This window comes from Harpia harpyja, chromosome 4, assembly GCF_026419915.1.
Source record: "Harpia harpyja isolate bHarHar1 chromosome 4, bHarHar1 primary haplotype, whole genome shotgun sequence".
In the NCBI taxonomy this organism is placed as follows: Eukaryota; Metazoa; Chordata; class Aves; order Accipitriformes; family Accipitridae; genus Harpia; species Harpia harpyja.
This window is the reverse complement of record NC_068943.1, coordinates 56946325-56966241: the sequence shown is the minus strand read 5'-3', so window position 1 is coordinate 56966241 and position 19917 is coordinate 56946325. Positions and strand designations below refer to the sequence as shown.

The following is a 19917-nucleotide window of genomic DNA, read 5'->3' as shown; positions in this document are numbered from 1 at the left end:
TGATTTTAGTGGAGATACTGATGATTTATACTGGTAAATCACTGAGATCAGGCTCATGGCCTCCAGAACAACTTGCCGGTCCTCTGGGCAGCATGCAAGGATGCCAAGGCATACTCAGAATTCATGCTAAGGAAGGAAACACAGACTTTCTAAAAGAAAGAAGATCCTTTATGCTGTTGCTAAGCTTCACTGCATATATTGCAGTGTATGATTTATTGCCTGGACTATTCCTTATTTCTTTTGTGGCTGTCAAGATTATTCAATGATGTTTTCTTCCTATAGTAAACAATGGAAATTGCAGCTCATAACAGAATTAGAACATTTCACTGCTTATGTGATAAGATAATTATTCCAAAAATATGCTTCTGTTTGCCTCTCAGCAAGGCAGGGGGAGCTGTTATCATCTTAGCTGGTGAAAAGTTACCAAAAGTTGTGAGAGAGAGACTGCTTTGTGTTTGGACACTTTGCCAAAGTGGAAAGAGAAGACAGGTAAGACCACCTGCTGTTTACATTTGAATAAGAAATGGTGGATGACAGAAAACTTCAATTAACCCCAGGGTAACTCCAGAAAGTCTTCCCTCATTCCTTACATATGGCCTTTTTTGCTAAGCAAACCTTTTCCTGCGTACAGCTTGAGTGACAGCTGGTAAGGACCTTGGAAGACAGAACATAAGGTTGTACCATAAAGACACATGTTACAGAGAAGAAAAACCAGAAAAAGTTAGGGGAAGGACAGCAATGAAGCACTGCTAGGATGACTGCATGTTTGTTTGTGCACATTACATCTGTGTAATTCCACAGATTTCAAAATCTTTTTTTCTTATCTGAATATGTTATATTACTATTATTAAGAATTGCGGCATGATTCTCATTTTACATGTAACAGTACTTTGTAAAAAAGTTACCTATTCACATAGTCACCTCCAGTTTTCCCATGGTAAATGTTTGTCTTGTACTCTCTCCCTCCCCAGTTTTTTTAAACAAGCTTTCAGCTTCAGGCAGAGTTCAGACACCGAATGAAACCAGCAATTTTTCTACTCCTGGCCTGAGTCTCTTGGTGGGATCCTGATTTTCCTCACTACTGCTAATCAGGGACAAACCCACTTACATGAGATGATCAGCTCCCTGCTGCTGTAAATGGGATAACTCAACTACACTCACCTTCACCAGCAGACATTGTCCAACTATAAAAGTACTGCAATACAAACTGATACAAGAGACAGATCAGCTTATGTTTCTGTTCGTGGCACAACATTTGCTCTCTTAGGTTTTTCTTTAAAACCATGTACTGAAATTTGTAACGTACACCCCCTGCAGCTGCTGTTCTCCTTTTTTTTTAGGCATAGCTAATATGCAGCCCTTGTTACTTCACTTTTCTTTTCTCACTCAGATGCTGTACCTTGGAGAACTCAGTCCTGAAAATTGCTGGCTTTGTATGTACAGTCTGAGTTGAAAGAAAACCATGGAGTACATTAGGCTTCAGCTTTTAATTATCAGTTCATAATGAAGGGCTCTCTTCGCAGGGAAAAAAATAATTTCCTGAAGGCTGAACCTCTGCAGGGTTTCCAAGGCTTGGAAGAAAATATGGATCATTTGACAATGAGTTTCTTTGCATTCACGGTGCAGAATGGAAAATTCCAGCTTTGCCATAACCCCCTGGTCCCAGAAAAGCAAGTAGTTATACTGCAGGAAGCAGGGAGGGGGTGCTGGGAGAGCAGTCCATCCAGCCTGTGAGCAGGCACACTCCTTCTCATGTATATAAAGTGCATTAAAAAGACAAATGGATGATTCAGGCGGTAAAACTCAGAAACTGCAAAGAAAAATATGGATAGAAGTGCACTCTACATGATAGGTCATAGTTCAGCAATTTTTAGGACAAATTGTTTTTTTTTTTCTTTAGAAAGCTCTTTCTCTTCCTTGACCCTCTATTTTGTCTAAGTGCTAACCCCCATTAAACTATTCAAGCAAGAAAACCAGCAAGTCAAAAACATAAAAGCCAAATTAAACTGAGTAACTAATGCCAAGATTTTGTACTTGAAAAGTGCTCAAGTGCCAAAACCACCACCTTTGAGAGACTTTCTAATTGCTCCCAATTTTCCAAGCAAGATGTGCAGACATTGCCAGGGTATGCAGGCATTTACACACTTGAGAAACATAAGCTGTAGGCTTTTAATTTCCTAAAAATAAACAACATAACTTAAGAGAAAGCTGCCCCAAAGTGCAAATGTCGTGAAACACCAAACGTGGTATAGGAATTATACAAAGGTCACTGCAATTGCTACGCCAGCCTGAAGTGAGTTAACAACTCGTTCCTTAAGAGACTCATTTCATTGCATTTTTACATCTAAACCGATCTTTCCTTCAGCTGAATTTAAGTCCTTGTCTTTAGTTCATGCCCAAATTACTACCTACTGGGAGAAAAGGCCCCCACAGTCTCTGAGACACAGTAGCTGCTGTCAGAGCAGGATCTCCTAGGACTTAAGGAGGCCTACACAGCCTTGCAGCGAGAGGAGGAAAAGCAAAGTGCAAATGAACCAAGCCCTGCAACTGCTGTGCTGTACTCGGGCCAGGGAAGAAATGGCAGATTTTAGCAGCGGGAGCAGGAGTCAACTTTGCCCTTCAGCCAGCCACCTCTCAGACACAGCAACTGCAGCCAGCTCTGTGTGAGGAGGTACCAGCACCTCTTACTGGTTACCAAGTTTACCCTTTTACTAGCTACCTTGCATATAACGTGCTGATTTATCAGCATGTTTCCTTCCTGCGTCCTCTGGTATATTCAGCATGGAATTAAAAGTGAACCTTAGGCAATAAAGATGAACTACTGTTGTGGTTTAAGCCCAGCCAGCAACTAGGCACCACACATCTGCTCGCTCACTTCCCCCCTCCAAGTGGGATGGGGAGGAGAATAGTAAAAAAAGTAAAACTTGTGGGTTGAGATAAGAACAATTTAAACTCAAGCTTCCCCCCCCCCCCCCGTGCTGTGACAGCCTAGAACCACAGATTTCATGTGATAGCTCATATTTTTGTATTTCTGCATTGAAAGCATTGGGGTGGTATCTCCTTTAAGACTGATCTTTCAGATGGGGCTTCTGCTGCTCCTTTAATGACTGTCTTCCTCAGTCTTTTCTCCCCTGTGTTTGGCGACTGATCTGCCCTGCACAAGCCATGCCTAATTCTACATTTTGCATTGACAATCTTCTTTTGTCCCTCCACAGCCTGATCATTGCTCCACTACTGGACAGCTCCTTGCTTGGACAAAATCATTCCTACACAAACCTTTTCAGATTCTCATCTCAAGATCAGTCTCCTCACAAGTCTTTTGTGACTGCCATTAAAAGGTTTGTTGTCCCCATGCCCAGACAGCTTTTCTTCTCCAGTTTTCACCCCAATATTTATTTTCGGAAGTCTCAGATTTCTCCCCTGCTCTACTATTTTCTGATTTCTAGCAGCGTGTCTGTGCATTCTCATTCTCTGTGTCATTTTCCATTAATTTCTAGAATACTCACTGTTGCCACTCTAAAACCAATACATTTCTGCTAAGCCTGACAAATATTTATCCATCAAATGGAAAATATTTTTAGAATTAAAAGAGAAAACATTGTATTACTGAGAAATCTATTTTTGGTTTCTGGGCGTGATCTTAGGTTCACTGTTAACAACAGAACTGTTCCTATTTGACATTGTATCAGATATGGTGTACAGACCTTTTGCTTGTTTATTTGAAACATGATTTTTAGGACCAGAATATTCCCACATACTTTGTCCACACCTGCTGCTGGAAAGTGAGTAAAGAGTGTGTGCTTTGCCCAGATCATATGCTAGAACATACACACAGAGGACAATTCCTGCAAAGAAAAAGGCTGCCTTTTACAAACTTCTTTATTTGTATCAATTTATGGGAACATCCTACTGAGTTATTCCCTTGGGAGAGAATTTTGCAGTCAGGGCACAGGGTTTAATTAGCCGCTATCAAGTTATTAAATCAGTTCATAAGAAGTGAAACTGGCTATCCTGCACTTTACCTCTGCGGTCAGCTATTTTCCAAATTCCTTGTCCAAAGTAAACACCTTCTATATCCATTTATTCTCCACCAAATGTGCTTTGCTACTTGCAACAACAAATAGATTTTCATCCTGCGCGTTATTATTTTCCAAATTGGAAGTACGTAAAAATAATTGTCTTTCTCATTTTGGAGCTGTTCTATCTGAATGGCTCATGTTTTTACCAAAATTTCGCATTGTCTTTGTTCCTTCTTTTCATTTAATTGCAATTGCAAACTAAACCACACTGCTTAGCTGAAGAAACCTGGGCTTCCCTCAGGAAGCCACTGACTGCAGGAGAATAGCAAGACCTAAAGCAGAGACACTGCAGTCCCCCTGGCAAGGAGCCACTGCTTCTTGACGCCCATTGCCCAACAGACTGCCGCAAGCACGGGGTGAGACCAGCGTACCACAAAGGCAACCCACAGTCCATGGGTGCTGGGAGCCCTTGTAGATGCCTGGAGACAGGAGTGCTAGTGTCCATGGGGGGTTGAGGAGAGCCCAGAAGAATTAAGAAAGATAAAAATCCTCTAGTCCAAAGGTCTGAAGCCTGAGATAGGTTTGAGGAACAATCAATTGACACACTGTGTGCTGAGAATACACAATTTGCCCTGCACATGCTTTGAAGTACTGCATCAAATCACCTGTTATAAAGGAATTAAGCTGTTCCTGGAGGTTTCAAAGGCTAATACATGCCTTACCACAGCCCACAGCTCTGTGGCCCTCCAAGTGACAGGTGCATTCTGCATCTTAATAGCAGGATTTAGAGCCAATTCCCAGGTTACTCATTTCTGTCCTAAATCCAATATTGCAAGCTGCAGCTTATTTAATGTGAGGCAGCACTGTCATTCCTCCACAAAGAGCCTTGTCACCTTTCCATTCCTTGCACAGGCAGTCCCATTTTTAGTCTGCTTCTTTCAGTGTGAAACGTATCATCTGTAAGATCAGCAGTTCAGTTGTACTGTTGTTCCACTCATTATTTAAAATTTTGTAGCAGAGGGACTACAACAACAAGAAAATCCACATTTTACAGGAAAGGTCAGCAGGTACTTACATAATTTGATGCAAGATCAGGATGTAGATAATCAATTCCTGCAATAAGATAATGACAAAACAGAAAGCAAAGGTTAAGAGCTTCAAAAAAGATTTTCTAATAATCACAGAACAAAACAAGATTCCTTTGCAACCATAAGAAAATGATCATGGCAAATAATGCAACTGACTGAAGTGAGATTCCAGTTTTTAAATGTGGACTTTTAAACTGGTGTACCATTACTGATGCAGTCCCAGCTAGGAGTTTTCAATCATTTATGTCAAAAACCAGGTGCCAATTGAAAAGGTGAGCTCAGCGACAAAATTTATTGAGCTGTTTTGTAGACTAGATCATATTTACTTATTAAGATTAGTTTAAATCACAATTTATCTTTATACAAGTTCTATCATCTCAAAGCATACCAAAACTAACAAGATCAGTAAGCACTGGATCAATACAGGATATAAAAATGAGTATTTTTAACCACGGAAAATCGTAAACTAAGTAGACAGAAAATTACCTAAACTAAACTTGGGGAGATCACCAAGGCAAACATTTTGGATTTTGTGTATGAAAGAGAACTTTTAATATTGGATTAGACAATTTCAGCAAATATCTGAGCATAGGCTCTGCACCTTGGTAGTGTGCTAAAGACTGTAACAGGGCAGTGGTATGAAATATACTCGTTCTAATGCATGGTATCTTTCTACATATGGCAAATATACAAATCCCAGTGGATGGTGTAACAGAAGCAGCACATCTACACTCAGATGGGATAACCTGTCCCATTATATATCCAGTTAAAACATACAAAGAAATGGCCACCAATCTCATGTTACATTTTGATCATTACTCTGCCCCATGTCTCCAACCACCACACTATTATATGCTCAATTTTAACTGCAAGGAGAATGTCGTATTATCGTAGTTATTCTGATGAAGTGATTACCTCCTATTATGTAGGGTACTTAGCACTACATTTGCACGAAGAGACCGTTGTATCTGCGGAGAGCCTTACTGATCCAAATGGTAGGTGGACAACAAAAGTCTCAATGAAGAATCATGTTATTCAGGTGCTCTCTTCCAGAGTTACTGGAAGTAAATATAAGGCAAATTACTCCCTTCTCTAAAAGCTGTATCTGATGGGCCAACAGCTTTATTTGACCTGAAGCTCAAATCGTTTGTCATCACGCCCATCACAGCCATGCCTAGCTATTCTGAAAGCTAGTCCTGCCTCTGTGGGATCAGTGAAATTGTGATTTCTCATGACATCACGAGAGAGCATCTTTCACGTGAGATTGATCTCTCATCAATATACAGGTGTCTGAGTCTATCTTCCTACTTCCACAAAAACCTTGTCTTAGGAGTAAGCAGATGAGGAACAGAAGTAAGTGAGGACAGATCTCAGTTGATCCTAGAAAACATATGGGGATCCAGACATTTTATTTATTTATTTTTAATATTATTCAGTCACCATAAAAGGAAAACATTCAAAATTTAGCCCAAAGAAAAGCGTTGAGAGACTGCACAGAATTCCTGTACTTCAGCAAGGAACCCATGAGTAGAACAGCTGTGACTGCAACTGTACCTTTTATCTTCATCTTCCCTGAACTTAGCCTCAAATTAGTAATACATTTAATATGCAGGTCTTTATTGACATTCAGCATGAAAGTGTTTAATTATTTCAGCTGTCAAGTATGACTTTGAGAATAATGTAACCCAGAGAGTGTTTTCTTAAGTATTTTTTGCACAGCAATTACTTCCCCCAGTCAGTGCCTGCAGAAGTCAAAGGGAGTCTTTCCTTTGGCTTAATGGCCTTTATAGCCCTGGAAGATATCTGAGCGATAATTGCAAACTACTTTTAATGCTTGGATATCCATGCTTCAGTATCCTTAGTGAAGTCTTTATAACACGTTTTCCCTGAAGATCTCAAAGTCTTTAAGGAGGCTGGTAGTCTCACCACTACAAGCAATCCATTATTACTTTTTAATCTTTTTTTGACTTTGATTACATGGAAAAAGCTACTTAAAAATACTAAATTAGCACTCAGTCTTCACTTACCATCATCCATAATTCCTATGGTTACTCCCTTCCCTGTGTATCCCAGCTGCCATGCTTCAGCTACATTAAGGTCAAGTCCAGGAGTCCCATCTGCTTGACCAGTGTTAATCTAATACATCAGTGAAAAAGAAGAATAGCTTTTTTTACTTGACAGACACATTTCCACAGCTACTGAATTTTGCTTTACGTTTTTGCATGTATCTTTGGTATGCAAAATATATCCCATTTGCTTTGGAGTGCACATCTGTACATAATCATATCTATGGCAATAATGCAGCAGTAAAAAAAAAAGAAAAAACAAAACACAAAAAAAATGAACCCTGGGTAAATTCACTTCTTTGTGATTTATAAGATTAGGTTAAACACTGCATCTTTTGGACCTAAAAAAGGGCTTTTCTACTTAAGCATGTCAGGGCAGTGGGTCAATCCAGTAAAAAGTTACACCAATGGATTTTACAGAGGACTTTTTTGTAAGCAGGAAATGCTTTTTTCTTGAAAGCAGGGATCTACTGAAACTCATGACCACTCGGTTTAGTACCAGAAACAATTTCTTTGATAACCGAGTTAGCCCTTCTTTAAGCAGGAAAGTTCACTAGATGAACTTCAAGGGTCCTTTCCAACCTTGTGTGTGCGTGTGATTCTATGGTTCTGCAGTACAGGCAACCCCCTGCATCTTCAGGCATTCCTTATGTTCACCAACCTCATTCACAAATTTTTCAAGTTCCATAGGAAAAATAATATGGCTTTTGCTGTTCCAGATGCAAATATTTTCAATTTTGTGTCAGACACATCTCATTTTAAAACACATTTTAGTGTACTTTAGAATCTGAAAAATCTATAGCTTCATAAAAATTTTGTTATTTTTATCACTGCAACATTTTAATTGAAGTACCAGAAAGAAGTGAATTAATCCACACTTTAGTTTATCATCTCATCAAGGATGAAGTCCTATCCATGCTAATGTGCCCTCATTCATCTGAAAACTCTTGTCTTAAGAAAAAAAACCAGCCATATTGGATGGATTTATAAAACATAAGAAATGGATTAAAAGGAAAGAGAATAAGAAACACTATTCTTAAGCAAAAAGACCCTTCTTAAGTTAACAAGGCAGTACTGCAGTTACTGCAGTTACTAAGTATTTCATCATAAATAGGTTGCAACATTAAAACTGACCAAAATTACTTTATCAACCTTTTAAATAGAAAAATACCATTTTGGCTACTTCAATGTAAAAATTTAGTTTTTCTTTTATGACTAAAGACTTCACCCTATAAAATATGACACATTAAAAATGAAATGATTTAGCAAAATATTAATTTCTTTTGACATTAGCTTAAGCCAAAACTCATCAGTTTTCAGCTGTTCTGCTTTTGACAGAAGAAAATCAATTAATATTCAAATCTCCATAAGAAAAGAAAAACCTCAACTTTTCCTAGCCAATACACTAGAACTTTTTGTTATAATTCTATAACAATATTTTACCTGGCAACAGCTCAAAGACATGATTCATATGCAGTTTTAGGGGTCACATCAGCACACCAGGAATGCCCACAGGATACCAATACAGTTCTCTTTCAAGCCTTCTAAGGATCTTTCCGTTGACTGAAATGAAATTTAGCTCTTGAAATGTGCTGGGTCTTCCCAGCATAAAAGAAGTACAGTTAAAACCAACAGGACCGAGCCTTGGATCCATTCCCAAGTTCTTGTGACATATTTGGAAAGAACTCTTGCAAAACACTGCAACAGCACAGAATAGCTTGAATGTCAGTTATTTATTTATGATTACTGTGATCTTCTTTCAAAACTTACCAGGTACCATTGCTTTGTAAATAAAGGATCATTCATGTTGATGTCAATGTCATTGATTTCTCTATATCCTCGCTTCCTTCTGCTGAAGCCTTCCTGTTGCACGGCTTTCCTTACCTGGAAGGGTTAATTTTTACATCTTTAGCTCAACATTGTTAATCACATATACAAAGATTTTTTTAGCCTTGTTTTCGTGAGATGTAAGGATTATGAAATCACTCTACTTGTGTCTGTGTCACTCATTTGCAACTTCTAAACCGGTGACTGATTTCAACCAAAATTTGCAAAGAGGTAGAGAGCTCCAGGACTAATACAATGGCTACATGGGGGAGAGACACCAGAAGCGTCCTATCTGGAGAAAAGCTACAGCTTGAACATGTTTTAGACACCCAACAATCTGCATAAGAAAGAGCCCCTATTCCAGCATCATTATTATCATGGTTCTTGCCATACTTCTTCATTGCCACCAAAATCAAAACATTGTTCTTATTGGAAGCTAAAACTATTTAATTCCCAGTATGCCACTGTTCCAAGCTGCAGGCATTTGATAAAATGAGGATGCAGGTCTCAACCACGCTTTTACTTTTTCAGATTTTTCTCCAGCGCATTTTCAGAGTATTAGATAGCCTCTCCTGCCAAAAATATTTGCTGGGAGAAAAAAATCTGGCATTGTGTGCTTTCATCATACTCCTGAGGGTCTCGAAAACACGTCTTGTAAAGCAATCTACTTTCAGGGATTATCATTGCAATAAAAAAGTGGTAAATAAATACACTGGCAAGAAAAACTAAATGGCAAAGAAGCCACTAAACTGACCACACTGGCTAAAGTGCAAGATATAAAAATACTGGTTATGAAACACAAGTAGCTGTACTTTTTAGACATCCTTTTCTTTATAAACAGCAAATCCACAAAAGCATTTAAGTAAGCACTGTAGAAAATAAGAAAAGTTAGACACACAAATATCTTTGGAGGCAGGAATTACAAATGTCAGACCATAATCATCTTATTTGTACCCATGTAAAAGAGCACTCCTAAAGGAGACCACTGAAGGGTTGTAATTGGAGTCATAATATGTGCTAACATATTCCCAGACCTTGCAGAAGTGCTGTCAAGTTTGGCATACTCTTTTTGTACTCTTTAGCCTAACACCTGGAACCAAGATAGCATGAAGAGTTCCAGCATTTAATTAAAAAAATATATAAAGGAGTTACACCACTGTGTTGCAGTAACTCATATAATGTCAGTCAAAATCAACAGAGGAGAAATTCATCCAAAGGCTAAATCAGATCTTAGGTTAGTTGAGTCATTCTTGGAGGTGTCCTTCTGTCTCAATTAAAGCAGGAGCCTCAAAAGACAGTGCTCAGTGAGGTGCCTAAGGCTGAGATGAAACTGGGATCTAACTGATGGAGGCTAAAAGCTATTTTCCTCACAGCTATATTGCTTCATTATAACCCTGAAAACCCAATACCAATTCATAGTGAGCAGGATGGGGCAACATGCCCTGAAAAGGCAGCATCAAATGTTTCTAAAAATTTACTTGTATGAATTCTAGCTCCTTAACTAAAGGTACTAAATGATAAAATATTGAATTGGTAGGTGCTTTCATTTATACCTGTGTTTCCATTACTTGTGCAGGTTCATTAAAAGCAGAGCAGATTGAAAATAAAGAAAAAACCTAATACCAAATAAGCTGGAAAGAGGACAGTGATTAAGTAGGACCCATACTAGGTATACTTAGTGGCCTGAGGTACCTGTACAGAGTAAAGAAAGGTATAAGCACACTGTTTGATAGCTCTAAAATAAGGCTCAGTGATGCCATGGAGACAACAGAGCAATCACCTGTCATTATGTCTTCCTCTGTTACCACCCCTGCCTCCCTGCTTGCGACTGCAAACCCCAAGCTGTCACCACAGAAAATAATTATGAACAGAAGCCAAGCCTCACTTAGAGGGATGCCAGAGAAAAAGATTTCATATATTTGTGCTCCCACGCAAGCTTGCAGGCTCTGCAGGACCTGCTGCATTAAGGCACTGAATTACGATTTAGTACAAAAGGATTTCTACTAATTAAAAAGCAATGCTGAGGAGCCCTGGCTTTTCTTTAAGACAACCTGGAGGAAGTGGGGGAGCAATTTGCAGAAATAGCACAGGCTGGTTTCCCTCTTCAGGATCATCTCATTTGTCTGATTTGTTCCATCTTCACAATAAAATATAATTTGTTTTTTCGATTTTATTGCATTATATTATAATTTCCTGAGACAAGGAAATATACCCCTCAAGGAGGTATAACCTTCTCTGAACTAAAACCACTCTGTAGGCTGTTTTCTGGGTATTTCACATGGACAAAAGGCATACAGGTTGTTAAACATCCACTGATGTAACAGTGTCAGAAATTCCAAGGCCTCTTTTTCACCACAGAAACAAGGGGGGTTTCCTCACATTCGCAAGTGATGGTAACTCATACAATTGCATACAGAAAAGATTAGGCATTTCTGTCATGAAATGAGGTGAAAGGCTTGTGTAAGGCCTTGGTAGCTCCTCACATAAGCTACAAATCGCCTCATTCAGTTGCCTTGTATATGGATCTTAGCCAGTGTGAGGTAAGAACTTGCCTTTCTCCTGAAGAAAATGTGTCTAGAAAGCAATGATCCCAAGATCAGATAACATCCATATATTCCAGAAAAAAATCCCCAATAGAACAAACTTGGAAAGGGATGATGCCAATCCAATTATTTGAGTGGAGAACTGCCCATTTAGGGCTGCAGACAGCTGATTTGGGAGAATCCTAGTCTTCTGGCCAACTGGGTATCTACATTAGAAAAATGGTGTTTTTCCAGACCTGGGAACTTGTGCTTTCATATCTAGTCTTAGATCAGGAGAGGGACCGCATATGATTCTGCTTCTATCTTATGGTTTTCTTCTTAAAGAGCAGCAGGCCTCCCTGTGACATCAGTAACACAAATGCATGAAGAATTGTGTCACAAGTAATGTTTCAAAAACACATACACGAGAGAACATCTCTGCATGTGCAATGCTAGCAAATCATTGGAAAATACTCTGATCTTATAACAGCCATAATCCCATGTACTTGTGTCAAGTTCAGACCTGGAATCCAGCCCTCAATCCAATGCAACCTCATGCCATCTTTTAAATACTTGTTTCTCTAACTGAAGCAGGAAAAACAGCATTCATAAGACTCGGGCTGCTGATAATAGCATCTCTAAGTGATTCGAGCCTGTGAAGCATGATACTTATTAGAACATAGTGAAGGAACAAGATTTTCTTACTAAAATAGCATGAAGTTTACTGTCTCAAAATTAGGCTTATTTATCAGCAATAACAGCCTTTTGTTTATTTCATTCTTAATTCACTTATTCCTTTCTTGTTAGGATACAGGATTAAGTAAAGAACAAAATCTGAGCACCTACTTTATTAGCATGCGACTAAATCACGTAAAAGCTACTAGCAGTGTTGTAATCAGAATGAAGGTCATACATCAAAGAAGTTAGCCCACGGATGATAAGATCTTTACAAGAAATAAAGGTTCAAGTATTGATTTTTAATATACTTGTACTTATGCATGGTGCATAAAGTCACTTGGATGATAATAAACCAGCAGGATACTGATGCAGAACGAATTAACAAAATAATCAATTGACTGCAATACTGCTCCGGGAGGGCCAGAAATGGCAGCACTCTAACTGTGCTCTATGCTCCTGTGAATGCCAAGATAATCAGCTCCTCGTTTTGACAGAACAGGGTTAATTGTACTGGTGAGCTTCTGCAGTTAAATGACTCTGTTATATTGAGCATAAATGACAGATTTACTAAATTATACCAGCGGGTGCACAAAAGTGGAACAGTACACACAACCCCAATCTCAAGAATCAAGAACTTCAGAACAGGATAATTCAGGCCAAATTCCAGAGGAAAAAAGGCAGTCCCTCTGATAAAATCTAGTAGGCATGACTTTTTTTTAAAAAAAACAACATAGCAGTGAGATGATCAACCAAAGGAAGTAGTGGTTCTTTTTTCTCTAAAGCCTCAGGGTCAACACAGGTCTGTTCCAGAAGGTGAAGTAAGAAGTTATAAACTGATAGCCTGTATTTTTGAAGAAGTCAGGCTGGTGGTTGGACTTAGGCCCTATGAATTGTACTGAAGATCAGTCTCCCATAAAGGTGGTTTGGAACAGTGTCCAGATGCACAAAAGCATTGTCAAATAAACCACCTTCAGCTAGCAGAAACCTGTCCTAACTGTTGCTATCATTAATTTCTGATATCCAAAGAAACATGGTGACACCAAAAGATGGAGGCAGAAAAGTTCAAGTGCGCCAGAGTGATCTGCACACCTAACTCTCTTTAAAAAGTAATGAGAATGGGATATCATGCACCTATAGCAGCTTTTTGGGGTCTCATCCATCTGCTCCTAAACCTTGTACAGAGTTAATGAGTGAGTGCGTCTTTTTCACCTCTGATTTCGCTCTAAGTAAACACAAAGACATTTAATTTTACTATCACTCCATCCATGTAACATAAAAGAGATATATCTATCAGGGAAACATTGATCCCATTCACAGAGTACACACTCATCACCTGTATTGTCCCACAGCTGCTTGCTGGTAAGCTCTGAAGATGTCAGAGAGGAGCACCCATCTCACATTCTTCTACATTTCTGTTAAAGGCCCAAAGTAACCAAGTTTTGTGTGACTCTCCACTACAAAATAAAATGAATAATGCTGACCCTCCTCACTAGCAAAAAGAAAGTACAGACCTACTTGAACCATAACTAAAGTCAGATGAACCAAAACTGAATCACTTTTAAATGGCAATAGGGACAGCTCATTTCTGCTATTGAACCAATAACCTAGGGTGGTGAGGCTGTGTGCTGGTTTTGGCTGGGATAGAGTTAATTTTCTTCATAGCAGCTAGTATGGGGCTGTGTTTTGGATTTGTGCTGAAAACAGTGTTGATAATGTCAAGATGTTTTTGTTATTGCTGAGCAGTGCTTACACAGAGCCAAGGCCTTTTCTGCTTCTCACCCCACCCCACCAGTGAGGAGGCTGGGGAGGGGCACAAGAAGTTGGGAGGGGACACAGCTGGGACAGCTGACCCCAACTGACCAAAGGGATATTCCAGACCATATGATGTCATGCTCAGCATAGAAAGCTGGGGGAAGGAAGAGGAAGGGGGAGACGTTCGGAGTTACAGTGTTTGTCTTCCCAAGTAACTGTTAAGCGTGATGGAGTCCTGCTTTTCTGGAGATGGCTAAACACCTGCCTGCTGACGGGAGGTAGTGAATGAATTCCTTGTTTTGCTTTGCTTGCATGCACAGCTTTTGCTTTACCTATTAAACTGTCTTTATATCAACCCACAAGTTTTCTCACTTTTACCCTTGTGATTGTCTCCCCCATCCCACTGCAGGGGGAGCGAGCAAGTGAGTGGCTGTGTGGTGCTTAGCTGCTGGCTGGGGTTAAACCACGACAGGCTGCTAGACTCCATCCAGCCACAGCAATGCAGAAAACTGATGCCTTTTGGCTTGACATAGCTGGCTCCATCTGCTTGATTTCAAACTTCCTGAGCCTGTTTCAAGGCCCAGAAAGAATAAGCAGGGATGTCAGGGGGCTTGTGAGTGTCACTGACCATCCAATACTTATTAATCAAATGACAACTGCTCCTCTCAAGCAAGCTAATAACTTTCAAAGGTTTGCATGGCTCTCTCCATACATAGCAACAAGTCCCTCTTGCTTGCCATAGCTGTCTCTGGTGGATTATTCATAACAGTCTCCAAGTGCCTCTTCTACCTGTATCCACTAATCTCTGTGGAGTTTTCTGTACGGGGACCCTTCCTCCAAGCTATCTTGCCACTCCTTGGTAGGTACAGTTAGAGTCACTACAGCAAAGACGTAGCAGCTGTTAAAGCACAAGTCCTTTGAAACTTTAAAGTTTATCAACACAATCTTCCCTGCCATTTCTAAGCAAAGGACAGAGGAAGAATTTTTTTTTCAATTTGAAAGATTCCATGAAAGTAAAAATGCATCTCTTTCCATCAAAATACTTCTATCGCTCTCATTTTATATATTTTTAAAGGCTATTTTCATGACAAGCATAGACAGCATGAGAATTGCTTTGATTTCTAGAAGTCACGTCCACTGTAAAATATGTCCATTTTTCATTGTTCTTAGCCACCCCATTACCTTGCTGTTACTTTTTTGTTTTGTTACTAGTTGAAACAGCATCGTTGGATATCAAGGACCTGCTGCTTTTTTCACTTGTTACACTTAGTTAGATGTTCTGGACCAGTTCTAGTTTTCCACTTTCTCTAACCAGCTCCATTTGCCTGCCCAAACACTTCTAAGTTTACATAGACCATCAGCAAATACTAAAGCCTCTGGATGCTTATGCTGTCCCCAGCCATCCCTCTTGGGATGTCTTGTCAGTTTTACTTGACTCCAGCTTGTGCTCTTTGAACTTTTTTCCCCCTCTCTCTGGACACAGTATTGCAAAGTGTCACGCTCCCAGTAGAACAAAACAGGGACAAAATACTACACCATTAAACTCTGACAAAAGACTGCTACTGATTGCCTTGCACAGCAAATCCCAGCATAGTTGGGGCTGCTCACTAACTTCTCTGCAAAAACCACTGAAAATCGTAACACCAGAGGTATGGCCATTTAGGAAACTGCCCCAGAAATTCAGCATCAATCAGACAATAGTAAAATATGAAGGTGAACAGCCTGCACTCAAAGGTTCCAGCCAGGCAATTAACCTTTCTTGATGGAAACACAATTTAAAGAACTCGTGTTTCAACCAAGTTCATATTTAAAAAAAAAAAAAAAAAAAAAAAAAGAAAGAACTGACTTGCATCTGCCTTATTTTGTGACCTTTTGTTTTCCTGATACTAGTTCAGTGCTTGGTAAATAAGGAGCTTTCAAAAATAAAAGAAGGGGAAAAGAAATCAATATTTTTGTCCATTTAGCAGGCCTCTCACAGTTCAGTGACATTCAGGAAGCAGTGAGTAAAGAGACAAGGAATCAATGTGTAAGAGGAGGCTGCAGATCATATTCAACCTGCTCAGCTAAGCAATCAATAGCGCTCCTCTAGCTTCCACTTTGAAAGGCAAGTGAGTTGTTTAGGCTGCAATGTAAAATGAATGCTGAGTATGAATGGTCTGCAATGGAAAATGCCCATTTGGTAAAACAGAAATTTCCATAGGATCATGCCCTGTTTGACAAAGTTTTTTTGCTCTAGGATAGAATTTATTAAGGGGAAAGACTGAGACAAAGCCCTGGATCTCTTGATATGCAGTGCACTGCCTCAAGAACAAGCAAATTGCTTCACACCTCTGCTCTCTCCTCAGTTTGGCACGAGGGCCATATCAGGATCTACACTATCACAGGTGCTGGCTATTCTAGGAACTCCATTCTTATTTCCAATTTTTTCACTGCTTAGACAAGCCAAAAAGAGAGCAGGAGCATTTCTGAAATCTTAAGAAGTTTCCAAAGGAATGAAAAACTGCTTCTTATTCTACACGGAGAAGCTGACATTACACTTTATGGTATATAACGACAGAAAAGTCAAAGTAATTTATATTTCAAACAATGTCTTATCGCAAGACAGTAGGACAGTCACTTCAGTTACAAAATCAAACATCTCTGTAAGAAAGAAATTCCCCAGAGATGGGCTGTAACTGCATACATTAGTCTCTCCAGTGGATCTGGAGAGACTGCAAAGCACAGGGACACTTTATCAGCAGCTTGCAGGTAAATTTTGCACTTCACTGTCTCACCAGTTACATTGGGCCACAGAAATGATCAGCCTCTCCCAATCAGTATAACCACCTTTCAGCGCAGGTGTAAACAACAGCATGCCTGGTGACAGAAAAGAAAATTGGGCCCCATGCATATAGGGCACTATCGACTGCAGATCCTGCTGCCTTAGCTGCAAAATTAGTTGCTACAACTCACAGTTTTCCCTTCTCTTACATCCCCTTGCCAAGTACTGCAGGTATACCTTTCTTAAAACATCATGCTTGAAAAAAATAACCCCACCATTTCATTCTTCCTGAACAGTAGAAGTCTTTTCATGGAGTGATTTTCATTCATTACAAAGGCCACCATCAACCTCTGAGGTGATACCCAAAGTGGGTCTACGTTACATTTGCAGCTTCTCTGTGGTATAAAAGGGTTTAGTTTAAACAGGAATCCGGCCCAGTTCATCTTTAAGATTGCAAACCTTTTGGCATTGAGACTAGCTTTTAGATATTATCTATGCAGTACAAAGAAGAGAGGTGCTTACACGATGCTGAATCTTCTAATTTAATAATTCCCTCTTTGTCGTCATTTGTTCATTTATAACTTTGGACCATTTCTTATATTCCTGGGCAGTCTTCCAGCAAAGGACTTTCCTCCTGCTTCACAATAGCTCACTGGTCCTACAAGGAGAGAGGTACTACAGAGTCCACCTTTATATAACCTCCTTTTTAAAGATTCCATCTGTATGGTTGCTGCTTCCACACAAGCGATGAATATCTGATACATCCCAAGAGAAGGGAAGTGCTCATAGGCTAAAGATTCCTCTAAGTCTGTTGATTTTAAGTTAATTTATTTCATGCAGCAAGTCTCCAGATAAGTGTGGACTGCGAGAAAATATCACTTGGAGAAAAACATGTTCAGTTTGGTTTGTATGGGAAGACTCAACCGACACCCTTGACCCACCCTGACGCAGAAGAGAATTCTTGTAAATGTGAATATTTGTGCTACTGTCCAAACACATTTCCAGTCATAAAGCATCATTTGTAGCAGCTTTACCTCTAACTTCATGCATTTCCTTTCTGAATATGCCAATTTGCTTTACAGATATTACGTTCAAGTGTACTGCATATACGCAGACTGGAAGAGTCTTGCAATATGCCTGTGTAAGTATGCATCATCATTTAGGGAAACTGAATCAGCAGAGGATGAGATCTTAAAGTAACTCTGCAACACAAGCTGAAAATAAACCCTGAGTCTCCAAAGTGATTCTGCACTTAAAAGCTGGTGTCTGACCTGTGCTATAACTTGTCATACTTCCACTTCATCCTCCACAGCCTTCTTCCCACTCAAATTTCATCTAATAGCTCATCATTTGCCTTGAGACATCTGCCTGGAAAAATACAATTTGCATTTTCTCTCATGGAATTACTGGCACAGATTATCCCCTTCCCACGTTAACTGCAAATATGCCATAATGTCACACTCATTGAAGAGCTGCATGTTGCCCCATCCTTTAGGTGATTTATTTTGCTTTCCGTGTGTACTCCTTTTCTAAACAGCTTCTAAGTCTAAAAAACAAGCATTTTTATATAGCTGCCCCCATGCCCAGTGAGAGTGTTCAGTCATGGTAACAGCGGTGGGAGCTGTTTGAGGTTCCTCTCTCATGCAGTGGGGCTTAAAGTAAGTTTACTTCAGCTTCCTCTGCTGTTTATGGCCCTTCCAAGCAGATGGAGCCCACTGGATCCAGTGGCAGGGAAAAATTTTCATACAAAAGTTTTGCCAGAATCTCAGCTGAAGAGCAACTTCCCAGAATAAAAATGGTATCATGGCACTAGGAGGGAAGGAAGGCAGAGTAATGTCAGTGCCGTTGTCCAAGCTGAAAATCAATTTGATTTAAATTCATTTAAGAAAGTCTGAATTAAAACAGTTTCTTAAAACTAGCTGTGGGTCCTCGAAACCTGGACTCATGGGGTGACAGTGAAGAAAAGGTTGGCTCCATCATGTAGAATCCAGGCTTTCCCAAACCTGGGTTCAGAAAGGGCACAAGTGCCTTTTGATTTCTTCTTCCTGGCTGCAGCCCTGTGAGTGCCCTGCAGAATACAATCCTTCTCTTTTGTAACCTATTCTGCACTGTCATTGTTCAAAACAATTTTTCCTTTCCCTATTTCTTCTGCTCCATGAGCAAATGAAGCTGTTTGAATTTGGAGACAATACCTCCTGAAGAAGCATCTCTTTCTGTTAATGTGGAAGGGAGCACCTCTGTGCAGACAGGAGAGGCCATCACAAATGGCTACTTACTCTTCTTGCGGCATCTCCTGCGTCTCTGTTCTGACTCAGGTCCCCGCTGCACCATGCAGGCAGGTTGCCAGCACTGATTACTGCCCACTGCTGTCAACACCTCCCCAGCCAGGTGGTAATGACATCTGCAGAAGACCCATTTAGCTTTAATAAAAACAAAAGCCTGTTTTTACAAAGCTGCCTGCCTCGAGTGATACAGGAACAACTGCCAAAAAGTCTAAGCTTATTCTAATATTTCAAACCTGTAATACTTAAACTTCAAGGTTTGCATGAGCAGTAGTGATGTATTAGTGAGCCTTTCTTGTCCATTTTTAACGTCTTCAGAGCTCTGTTGCTATCTCAGTAGAGATGAGAGATAGAATTGCAAACCACTAATCTTTCTAAAGTGCTGCCTGGTGGGAATTACATGGGCTGTACAATGTCTTCTCTCAGGAAATTTCATAACTGGAAGCCAGACACAAAACAGAAGCCCATCCTATGACAGAAGGAAAACCACAATTATGCTGCTGCTCACATTCACGTATCTGCTCATGCACCCAACAGCAGAGTAGTTGTTTATAGCACAGCTACTTCTTTATTCTATTACCGTAAATACACTGGACAGAAAAGACAATGGAGCTTGCTCCCATACATGCCTTTCCCAGCCCAGTAGGAAGCAACTGACAATTTGTATTGATTGGGCTGTATACTGTAAAGGTTGCAATTGTGCTTCTTCAGCTCTTAGATTCAGAGGTTTATGGATCCCCATCACAAAGCACATTAATAAAATCAGCAGAGGTTTATGTATCACTGCTGTACAGGATTGAGTTAGCAGCGTATGGCTGCCAGAGACAGGCCATCTGCCACAGAGGAAGCATCAAAACAGAACCGTTTGTAGAGAACAATTTCTTATCAAGAGGAAAGGTAGGAAAAGCAGGAAAATAAGAGA

General features: G+C 39.9%; 1 protein-coding gene across 1 annotated transcript in view; it reads right to left on the bottom strand.

The window, feature by feature from the left end:
* The window catches only part of PCSK2 (proprotein convertase subtilisin/kexin type 2), a 111451-nt gene that overhangs the window by 50464 nt on the left and 41070 nt on the right, over positions 1 to 19917 (bottom strand). The window contains exons 3-5 of the mRNA XM_052784141.1: positions 8944 to 9057; positions 7135 to 7243; positions 5095 to 5132 (exon numbers count right to left, since the gene is read on the bottom strand). Coding sequence (XP_052640101.1) covers positions 5095 to 5132; positions 7135 to 7243; positions 8944 to 9057 — 261 coding nt within the window. The remainder of the gene's footprint in view (positions 1 to 5094; positions 5133 to 7134; positions 7244 to 8943; positions 9058 to 19917) is intronic.